Genomic DNA, 10,821 nt, shown 5'->3' on the forward strand with positions numbered 1-10,821 from the left:
ATCACTAGCTTGAAGATAAGTGCTCTATTATCTTTTGGTGATAGCTCGAGTATCGGAGCACTGTCGTTGTCGAGCTTCGTAGCTCCGCTTTGACAAGCGAATGGTGATAGGTTCGAATCTTAGTAGAACCAAACCGTTCGTTCGCAAAAAGGATTTTAAGTATGGGTTTATTCTCAGGCTCTTCCATACAAAATCTTCTCTCCAGATTTAATAACCTCTCGTCTAAAGCTTCGTTAATATCATAGACTATAGCACGTTATATGTTTTTAGAGTGATAGCTTGTAGGAGGATATGATAAGGTCGATAAGGAAGGAAGTAGGTTACTAAGTCTGGAGGAGAAGACAAAAAGCACTATAACACGGAGCAGGTTACTTCTCAATAAGTAGCACTGCAAAATGGTAAAAAAAACAGAAATGTGCAGACAGCAAAAACGTCCGGACAATGCCACAATAGATCAAACAACTACTGGTCGCAGTGGAGTCCACACAAAAAAAAAAAACAAAAAAAAAATTGGAGCACTGTCCGTCCTCTACTCTATAAAATAAACCTCAATTTATGATATAATATATGACAAATTTATGAAAACTCAATTGATGACATAATTATCAATAATGCGGTTGTGTCAGATATTTCCTTCGACTTTTTTTAAGAAGTAAAAAAATGGATTTGGAAAAAAGTTTGAAGAGGATTGGTATAAACACTGTTTTTTTGTCCTAAGTTAATTTTGAATTTCAAGTTTTGTTTGTATTTATGATCGCTGCGTGTATTGCCTGCGATTGATAACACTATCACAGGTTTTGCCATAGAGCTCAAATTAGACAAAATGAAAGATTATAGTATTTTAACAATTCCTGTGAATTTTGTTGCCCTTAGCATGATTACTTTTTCAGGGATTTAAATAAGTTTTCCCATAAGCATCTGTAGAAACGACGAACCCGGCAAGTAATAACTCTGCGATATTTTGACGCATTTCTGCACTGGCTGGAGGCTTCAAATTTCACAAGAATGGTTAATAAGCTATAATTTTTCTAAGCAACTATTTTGAGCTTTAGAGTAGCATGTTTTTTTTGCTTTCTACGAATAGTGTAATAATTTAATTTCGAAGATCAATTGAGGAAAATATTTCAGAAACGTTAGTTTATTAGTTGCTGCTACTAGAAACCATCGTCCATAAGTATCTTGGGATGCAGTTAGTGTTAAGTGGAGGTTCGGTCCATAATGGAGGACTGGACCTAGATGCTAGTTTTTCTCCAACTTGATTTTAATGATGCGATCTTTTATTGTTCTAATCAAGAAAAAAATGATGAAAAATAAAATTTCGACTTTCCACAACCAAGTTTTTTATCGTTCGTTTTGTCGCAGGATTCCGTTGCTGGATGAGGATTTTGTTGCTGTTTTGTCACAGGATTCCTTAGATATTTTATCTCAGATTTTCTAGTTAACCGCTTTAAACTATTCCATATTGGAAATCTTGTAATTAGCAAGCTTCGAAATCATGTAGAACTAGTCAAAAAAAGTTCATTGAGTTTTGATCGGCGGAGCTAGACGGCCATTCATTTTCAAACGGAAAATCAGTGGATTTGTCCCAGCCTTGAATTAAATTCGCAGTATGCGCAGCTGTATAGTCTTACTGGAATACATAATGGCCATCTCCGAAGAGTTTTCAAAGAATCTGGTCAACAATTTTCTCGAAAATTTCCGTTGTATTATGAACACCTGAAACTTTTGTCGATGAAAATTTGTAGAAGCTCACATCGCTTGCAAACTACCCTCAAACCATCACTGGTGCTGCACTCTGAAATCGAGAAACACTACTTTGGGACTCCGAAATACAGTTTTTTGCTGCATCCCACAATCGATTATTTTGTGCATTGTTTGGCGACTCCAGGACAAATAGTTTCCCAACAGAAAAAACAAACTGGTGACCAGTATGACGTGAAATTATTATTTTCGGTCTATCGAACCTCTTTTTCTGAGAGAACACTGGAACGCCGTGAGCTTTACGCTTCTTATAGGCCACAGATCCAAGGTCAGTACCAAAATCGAACTGAACGTTGCCTTTTTCGTCGGATACGCTCCCTCATAACTTCAATGAATTGTAATGACCTTGCAGACCGTGGTCGACCAGATCTTCTACGATCCTCCAGAGAGGATGTCTCCTCGTACTTGCTGATGGTTTTATGAACGAAATCCCTCTTAATCTTGCACGATTTCAGACGTTTAAATACTGTCACCAGCCCGAAACCACTTAACGACTTGCCCAAATTGCATAATCGCGCATCAAAAACAAAACACAGCTGACAGGGATAATGCCATGACTCATGAGACCAGAAATCCATTCCACTCACCATTTTTAAATTCAAGGTGGTGACATCCGGTTCGTCTGGTATCGTTTTGAGGTCTCTGGGCATCGTCATGATTCCGATTTTGGAATCCAAAATGGCGTCTGAAATCGTTTTCCGGTCTCTGGATATCATGAACCCAGTCTGAAAACACCCGTACTGGATGGCATTTGACTTGGTTCCATTTAACTGTTTTTATGGCTTCAAGAAGCCCCAAAATGGAATCTATTCCGAAAGGACCGTTTTGGGGGCATATCACCAAAGCCATAATTGCCTCTGAAAGAAATTTTATAAACTTTGAACCAATAATTGTCTCTACAGCACGTGTTTACTCACAATTTCCCTTTGTTACGTCGATCAGCCGTTCTCATTGTGTACGTTCTTTGTTTGAGTTTTTCTATAGTTTTTAACTATGAGTTATTTTCAAAAGTACTCAAAAATCAATGGCAAGTTTGACTTTTGCGCGGGATTGGACGCCAACCACGTCAAAGTCGCTAAGGTCGCAGCCTAACATCAGATAACAAAAAGGAAGAAGAGGAAAATAAAGCCCAGGAAGGACAAATTTACGGCGCAGGGATAGCTGACTGAAGGTAAAAAAAATATTTGGGGCTTTGTTATTGCGATTCTAAAGATTTATAGCATATTGAAACTTTAAACGCGTTTTTCTCAAAACCATGTTTTCAAAAATTTTGCGAAAAAAAATTAAAACATAATCATGTGTACTTCACTAGGGACCCTTATGTAGATAATGAAAAAAATTTTGTTTTGGTTATAGGTGGCGTTGGGCACGACTTCTACTGCTCGCCGCGGAAGAAATTTAAAAAAAAGCGTTTCACGGCAATCGCTGCACAGCCGCCATTTTGTAAAAAAATAGCAATAATTTTTTTTTCTATTCTCCAAGAGTTGCTTAATTGAATGATATATTATTTATATACCTTACATCTCAAATGTCCTTTAAAAAAAATCATGAAAAAAGCCTTGTTTTCTTGAGCATTTGGTAGATATTACCTCTTAAGGCTGTGCGAAATTTCGCAAAATTTCGAGGTGTCCGAAATTCGACGAAATTTTTCTCGAAATTCTTCATAAAATAACTAAATTTTATGAATTTTAGGCCAATTTTTTCGTTGATTCGTATTAAAAAGAAGGTTTAGAGGTGTTTAGAGTCTACCTAAGTGAACAGTTTTCAAGAAAATGCCGGAAATTAGGAAAAATATAGTAAACCCCAGATTTTTTAAAAATTTTCAAGGCTCGATACTCCTACTACTCGAAACTCCAGACCTTATAACAGCAAAAAAATTGGTTGAGAAATCAGCAGTTGATATTATTTGTTGAAAAAGTGTGTTCTCAATTTCGTTAAATTTCGAGAAACCCGAGATTTCGCGAAATTTCGCAAATCCTTCGAACATGTATTAAAAAATAGACTTTTTCGGATGGCGATAACAAAAACAAAGACAGATACAGTCAGGTCGCTTTTTACGCAGTTTTTTTTAACGCGGGTTGCTTTCCTCCATTACTCAAAAACGGTACATGATATCGGCCTCATTTCAATCACGTTTTCCGTTTAAGGCCACGAGTGATCATATACCAGTTTTCAAAAAAATTCACAATTTTTGGTGTAAATACTCAAAATTTAAAATATTGAATTTTGGTCTCTAGATTGGCCACTATCATATTCAAACGAGGTTTTAACGTTTTAGGACGGTTTTCTTTATTATATTCGCAACTCAAAAAAGTCGTTTTTTACGCGGGCCCATACAAATTTGGAACGCATCCCTCGCGTAAAAAACGACCTTAGTGTAATCGAGTTTGATCAATTTCCCCTCAGTTTTTGCGACAAAATTGTTGAAGTAGATTTTACGCTTCAGGTGTGCTCAGAAATTCTCGATGATATGCAGCTGGGGGACGTTGAGCGGGTTCACCGACTGGGATATTACATCAATATTCAGTCGTCCATGTCCTCCAACGATCGCTTCGTGAAGTGAGCAGACCTCAGATCCAGCGCGTCGCTCTTATGATATTTCTTGATGAACGACGCAGGCACTTCGTACTATAAATTTCCCCGTTTACGGGCAGTCCGGAACGAAAAAGAGCGGCTTTGACATCCCCTTCTCGTTGATTGTCAGCCACAGCAGCATCTTTTTTGGGAACTTAGTGTGTGAAAAAAACTTTATTTCGGAGCTCACTTTCTTCGTGGGGGAAGAAAAATACGAAGTGCCCTGCCAGTAGTTGCCATCCAGGGTGAGATAAGTCTTCTCGTCTATCACTACCGCCACGTCGGGATTCGCCGGAAAAATAGACTTGACCATCTTATTCAGCCGCTGCCTACAGCTCCGAGACCAGTGAATGGGACTGCAACTTCCTAACATGTATGTCCGCAGTTATGTAGCCACTTCTCTATCGGTTTTCCTCTTCAGCATTTTTTGTAGCTTCTTGTCGCTCACGGTCGTCGGCCGTCCGGAACCGGGATTTCTTTCAATGTTCTGATTGTTGTCCAATAATGCCAAAATGTTGTAAATGCCGGAACAGGCGCATCCGGCGTCCACAAAGTGCCGCAAGAGAGCCGTTTTCGACGCGGCGGGGTTCTGTTCTTTGAACGCGCACACTTCTGACTATTATGGCCATCACGATTGGCGTTCGACTGATAGAGCTGTCAATTTTTTTTATCGGCTGACTCATGGGTTACTATGATTGATGCTTCATGGGTAGTTTCGTCAGTGCGTGTGACGGTAAACCCATGAAAAATCGGCAACTGTGTCCATTATTTAATGTAAACATTCATTAGAGGAGCTCCGTAGCCGCAAGGTCACAGAGTCCGCCTTGGTAAGCAGGTGGTCGTGGGTTCGAATCTTAGTAGAATCAGGCCATTTGGTTGCCAAAGGACTTTAGCATGGGTTTATTCTCAGGCTTCCCACCAAGTACCTTTCCTTCAATCTGAATTCTACAGTACCTCTGTTGACCCTCCTTCATAACATATGAAAGTACTCTCCAGGGAATTGTAACTAGGCGATATTGTTAGGAGGGACAGAGGCTCGGTATAGTAGAGTAGTAAGCTTGAAACGGAAAGGTAAAATTTATACACATGCACCAATACGAATGATAAGCGTATAACTTACTTCAATAGTGATACTGCCAATAATATGAAGTGCGGAGTACAGAAAACACCTAGGCAATATCACAATAGATCTAAGCTCTGGTCGCAGTGAAGAGTCCACACAGAAAAAAAAACATTCATTAATCTTTCGGTGCTAAAACCACAGACAAAGAGACGTACCACTCCATACAAAATTCCAAAAAATGCGGTTCCGATCAGTTTGTGCGACATCTGTCGAACATATTCCGCAAAATATAAACTTTCATCATTTCTAGCATTTACCATTGACACAAGATAATTGTAGTTCTCTTGTTTTTTTTTCCGCTTTAGTTTTGTGTAAAGAAATCTCAATTCCGATTGACTTCGCTTAAAATAATTAGGCAACAGTTAAGTCAACTAACACTAACAATTGACACCTAGAATCACATCGCTCGTTCTAATCACTTGCTCATGAATCGTAATACGTGATCATTCTGATTCATTAAGTAGTTCACAGAATAGTACCCCTCAAAGATTTACAACGTGAGAGAATGTAACAACGAAAAGCATTTCCATGACGTTTGAATTTAAAATAGCTTATTATGCAATTCTGCATACCAAATTGGCCCGAGTTCTTTACGCAAACCAATTTCCATAAGTCAATAACTGCAACACCGCTTGCCGTTTCCTTTTCAGAATACGGACGACAATGTACAGACATCGGATGCCTCTTCAGCCAGGTGTGCGTGATGGCCTACGATTCCTGTTCCCTTGGTCAGCGTGACGGCAACGAATGCGGACGCTATCCAACATGCAAGAAGAAAACCGAAGCAGGTTTAGCCGCAGGTCCTAGTGGTAATTATACCTAAAGACACACACCCACACCCACAAACATTCCCACAGCCATGCGGTGCATAGAGTTTTTCTTTTCATGTGCTAGAGCGTATCCTTGTTCCGTGGAATTGTGTAGAATGTTCTTTTTTTTATAATGTAAGGAAATCATCATTTCGTACCAGTACGCAAGTCCATTTATTAGTCTGCATTATTTGAACAAAAACACAGCAACACCACATTGTTGTTTTAGTAGCATGTTCTGTCTGCACGCAAATCTAACTGTCGGTCGTTATTCATCGTAATTGCAGGTGTCCTAAGTCTCAATCCAGCACCGGAAAACACTAAAGCGAAAGACGCCGTCTACCCGAACATGCCGATCGATCCAAACTACATTTTCGGCAGCGTTCAAACCACCAAATCTCCATTTTTCAGCAATTATCCGCAACCGGGTGTTGGTAGTCCTGCTGTCTTCCAACCGATGTACCCTCCTTTGAATCAACCTCCACCCGGAGCACAAGTTCCTATTGCCTTCGGGGCCTCTCCCCAGAATCCCTACTATCCAAGACCCCAAAACACAGCGACCACGACCGAACCTAGTTTGTGGAACCAGTTCCTTTACAACAAACAACCAGACAAGCGACCTCGAAACGGCGGCCCTCGACTAAACTCGCCCTTCCTACTGATGCTAACTGCATGCACAATGACACTAAGTGGTCTTTTGAGACGGACGGCCCGGGCTACATTCTGGTTATAAAACACTTTTTACCACCCACACGGAAAACTAAATTTCCTTTTTTTGTTTACTACCCGGCCATCACCCCGCATTGTTTTTACCCATTGTGTTGGCTTTCTGTTTTTGCGTCGTTCAAACACAAATTCATGTTTCCCTCTAAGCTCACATTCATTCATAACTACCAGCACGTTTAGAAGGAAAGGCGTAGAAGCTGTGTAATTTTTGGCGTGCTAATTAACGATACGAACGGAAAGACTAACAGGAAATGATGATGAACTTGAAAACTCCAATTAGAGACTTAATTAAAAATAATAGTAAACATCGCACCCAACCAACCAGCGAACAAAACGTGTGCGTGTGTATGTGTATGCGTATCCCCGCTTTCGGAGGGTAATCTAGAACAATTTACACCGGCCAGCACCCAAAATTCCTGCGTCCCGAAATGACAGTGTTTGGAATAATGGCACCGCGTAGAGAGTCTGGCAAATTAGGTGAAAATGAGCTACGGTTTTTCGTCTGTTTATTAGTGCTCCTATCCTAGAGCATTAAGCTTGAATTTACTGGCAGGAAGTAGTTGATCAAAAAGTCTAATATTCTGTTAACCATTGGGAGTCGTAAATTGCCGTCCAGAACTGGTTAGTATTTTTTGGTTAGCAACACGCAAATAAAAATTAATTTCTGTTTAATGGTTACCACGAAGGGGGGAATCACAGCGCAGCAAAACTTTTTTTTTTTTGCTTACGTTCAAACTTTGAATCTGTTATTGACCAATTTAAATACTTTGCTGGATCTCTCTTCGCCAGTATATTAATTGAATTCACACTAAAACAACAAATTAGCTCTCGCGTTGTAAATTGTTCTGAGCATACACAAAAAACGCTACCAATACGTATTGTTCGCGGTGAATCCCCTTTAACAAACTTACCAAAAGCCATCTCTCAGATAATTGCTTGTCGGGACTTGAGCACGCATACCATATTCACAAGCTATCAGCATCTATAATGAAGTCACGAATTATCATACTGTAGCTAAGCTATCAATCATTGTGAACAAACAACATCCGGTAGGGAAACGAAATTAAAACAGGAACAGTCAGAAGCACATCGGCGAAGCAAAATAACAAACAAATGCAATCCTAGCTTTGTTCAAATTTCCATTGAATATCAATCAGTTGAATGGCCAAATTGTTAGTGAGCTCAATTAAATTGAGCTCGATAAAAAATCGAACGATAAAACAGGCGCCACCTTTCGGTTCTAGAGTAGAAATGCAATCGCAGTTGAATTTGAAGTAAACTAAAGGATACAAATAAACTTATTATTATGAGAGAAGAAGACAACACCTTTTGAAGGAAATGTGTATAGTGAAAAACAAAAAAAAAATATAAGAGAACGTAGTAGTGAACACAAAACTATTGGGAAGTTCTTCCATTTAAAAAAGTTCAAATACAGAACATATTCAAACTATTGACGCTACCAAAATGTTGTACGAGGAAACGAAAACAAAACGCAATCCATTCATCTTCCGGCCCCACGCTCGCATATCGGTAAGCTATTATATTTCACAAGCAAAACCAAGCAAGTTAGAAACAGAAAAAAAAACTCACTCGGTTTACGGATAAGTGAGCAGAAACCAACACTAAACCGTAGTTGTGTTAGAATAACAATGGAGGAAAACAGGAAAATTACACACAGTAAAACTATATAAATTTAAACGCAACAGCCTTATACCTGATTAGATTTTAGTCCTCGTCGTGAGCCTGAAGAAAGCCACGCAAACAAACAGGACAAACAAGTTTTACACTATCCAGTTGTACCCTCCTTAAACTGAATATTTAGCGAAATAGAAACAGGCAAGTCAACACCGGCAAAACAGTTCCAATGCACCCAGAAAGACACAAATATACAAACATTATTGTCAGAGCACGGAAAGCGGAAGAATGGAAATGTTTTATGAAAATTTCCCTCGACAGAGGCCGTAAACTCTAATCCTCCTCGCGCTCTCCAACTCGAGTAGGCTTTTTCATCAGCCACCTTTTCTCTACACTGGCAAGGAACCACATCGACACATTGGGATTCAGTAAAGGTCCTAATAGAATATTAGGAAGGTAGGAGGAAAAAGCTGACTGAGAGGTTTCTTTATTTTTTCGGCACAGGAATAACAACGAACGCGAAGAAGATGGTGTAAATACTTTAAATAGGGAAAATTTTAATTATAGCAGAAAAGTATCAGAATCAGAAGGATTAGTCTTACTAACAGATGTATTTTTTTGTACTTGCTAACTCTCTATGTTATCGTGCAGTGATTTCTACCCGGAATATTGTTTAACTTCGAATATAGAAAACAAGCAAACATGGGACGTTAAACTGGTTCAAGTGACAGTATCGAATTACGCAGCATTCCGAGAATCACTGCAGACATGTATATTGTAAAATAATGATATATTTCGGTGACGGTGCATTACATTTAAAATCGTTATTGTTCCAAGAACGTAGCATTAATCAATTACTTTTGTTAAATTTTTTTTCATCAGCTCAGGTATATCAGTTCTCTTGTTTAGTTTAGAAAACAACATTGATAAATTGTAATAATAGCTTTTCGTTCTATTTGCTCCATTTTCAATTTTCTTTGTGTTACTAAAACCACCCTTCTATTGTTTTTTTTTTCTTTTTTTTATCCACCTCCTTCCCTGCCGTGCGTGTGAATTTTTTAGACAACACTAACGATCTGTATAGTAACAAACCGGCCCCGCCTAAGACCGCTCCGCCGTCCAGTGACGATGACGTTTTGTCTACTTTGGGATTGGGTCCTAGTATGCCAAACAGCAATCGGCCAGCGGCTGTCAATCCTAATCCATACGGAAATCCTTACCCAGTGCTTCCCCCTAGCCAACCCAAACCCACTGCTCCATACTATCCCCCAGGAGGTAACAACAACTATTACGGAGATGGTGGTGCTGGTGGTAATGCAGGAAATCGTCGTCCTGGACAGTTTGATGGTTCCACAGGTAACATTGTGGTACCAACACAAAAACCAACCTCTTCCTCTGGTGGTGGTTTCTTCGGTAGCATTCTTGGTGGTATACAAAATGCGGTTTCCAATGCCGTTAAGCAACAGGTCGGGACATACATCAACCAACGGTTGGGCATTGGGCCGGCTGCCGGTCAAGCTGGCGGTGCAGGAGGCCTTGGTTCACTGTTCGACGCCAGAAACTTCATCAACAACAAAAACACGGGAAGTCTCTTCAGCGAACGAAAACCTGCCGATTCATCGTCATCGCTACCTGGCCATCCCTACCCGATTACTGTTGATCAACGTAGCCAGGTTTATGGGGCTAACCCACAACCAAACCGTGGAACTTCACGTGAAATAGGTGGTCGCCAACAGAACGCTGGTAGTACTCCTGCACCATACGGATGGAAGCTGGATTGAGCAAGCCTGACAAATCTCCAATGCTGAGGAAAACGATATTAACCAGTAAATTAACGATACTCCACCAGACGTTTCTGGTTGAAAAATACACATGAACAAATATTTCTTAACTATCTAGTGAAACTAGACTTAGTTTAGCAACATCCGAACCCAGAATGATTATTTTTTTGTATCTAATAAATTAACATTGCGATAGGTTCGATTCTTCGAAAACGATTATCAAAAGTGAACATCCAGTTATAGTAATGAGGGGCAGAAGTTGGCACCTGATTGTTTACGCAAATAATCTATTTAAAACAAAGACCCCTTATTTCCTTTTTCCGAAGTTTCCGATTTCATTTTACTGCGGAAATTTACGAGTTACTTATTTCATGATTCGCTTGAGTTCGGATCAAATAAAACCCAACTTTTC

At 39.6% G+C, this 10,821-nt stretch overlaps 1 protein-coding gene across 4 annotated transcripts in view; it reads left to right on the forward strand.

The window, feature by feature from the left end:
- LOC129721699 (uncharacterized) overlaps positions 1 to 10,605 on the forward strand; it is a 160,250-nt gene extending 149,645 nt beyond the window's left edge. For 3 of the 4 annotated variants that reach the window (XM_055674576.1, XM_055674575.1, XM_055674577.1), the window contains 2 exons: positions 6,109 to 6,267; positions 9,691 to 10,605. In XM_055674576.1, coding sequence (XP_055530551.1) covers positions 6,109 to 6,267; positions 9,691 to 10,409 — 878 coding nt within the window. In that variant the 3' untranslated portion in view covers positions 10,410 to 10,605. The remainder of the gene's footprint in view (positions 1 to 6,108; positions 6,268 to 9,690) is intronic. The other variant, XM_055674578.1, reaches the window with a different exon arrangement.
- Positions 10,606 to 10,821: the final 216 nt, after the last annotated feature.

This window comes from Wyeomyia smithii, chromosome 2 (genome assembly GCF_029784165.1).
Source record: "Wyeomyia smithii strain HCP4-BCI-WySm-NY-G18 chromosome 2, ASM2978416v1, whole genome shotgun sequence".
Taxonomy (NCBI): domain Eukaryota; kingdom Metazoa; phylum Arthropoda; class Insecta; order Diptera; family Culicidae; genus Wyeomyia; species Wyeomyia smithii.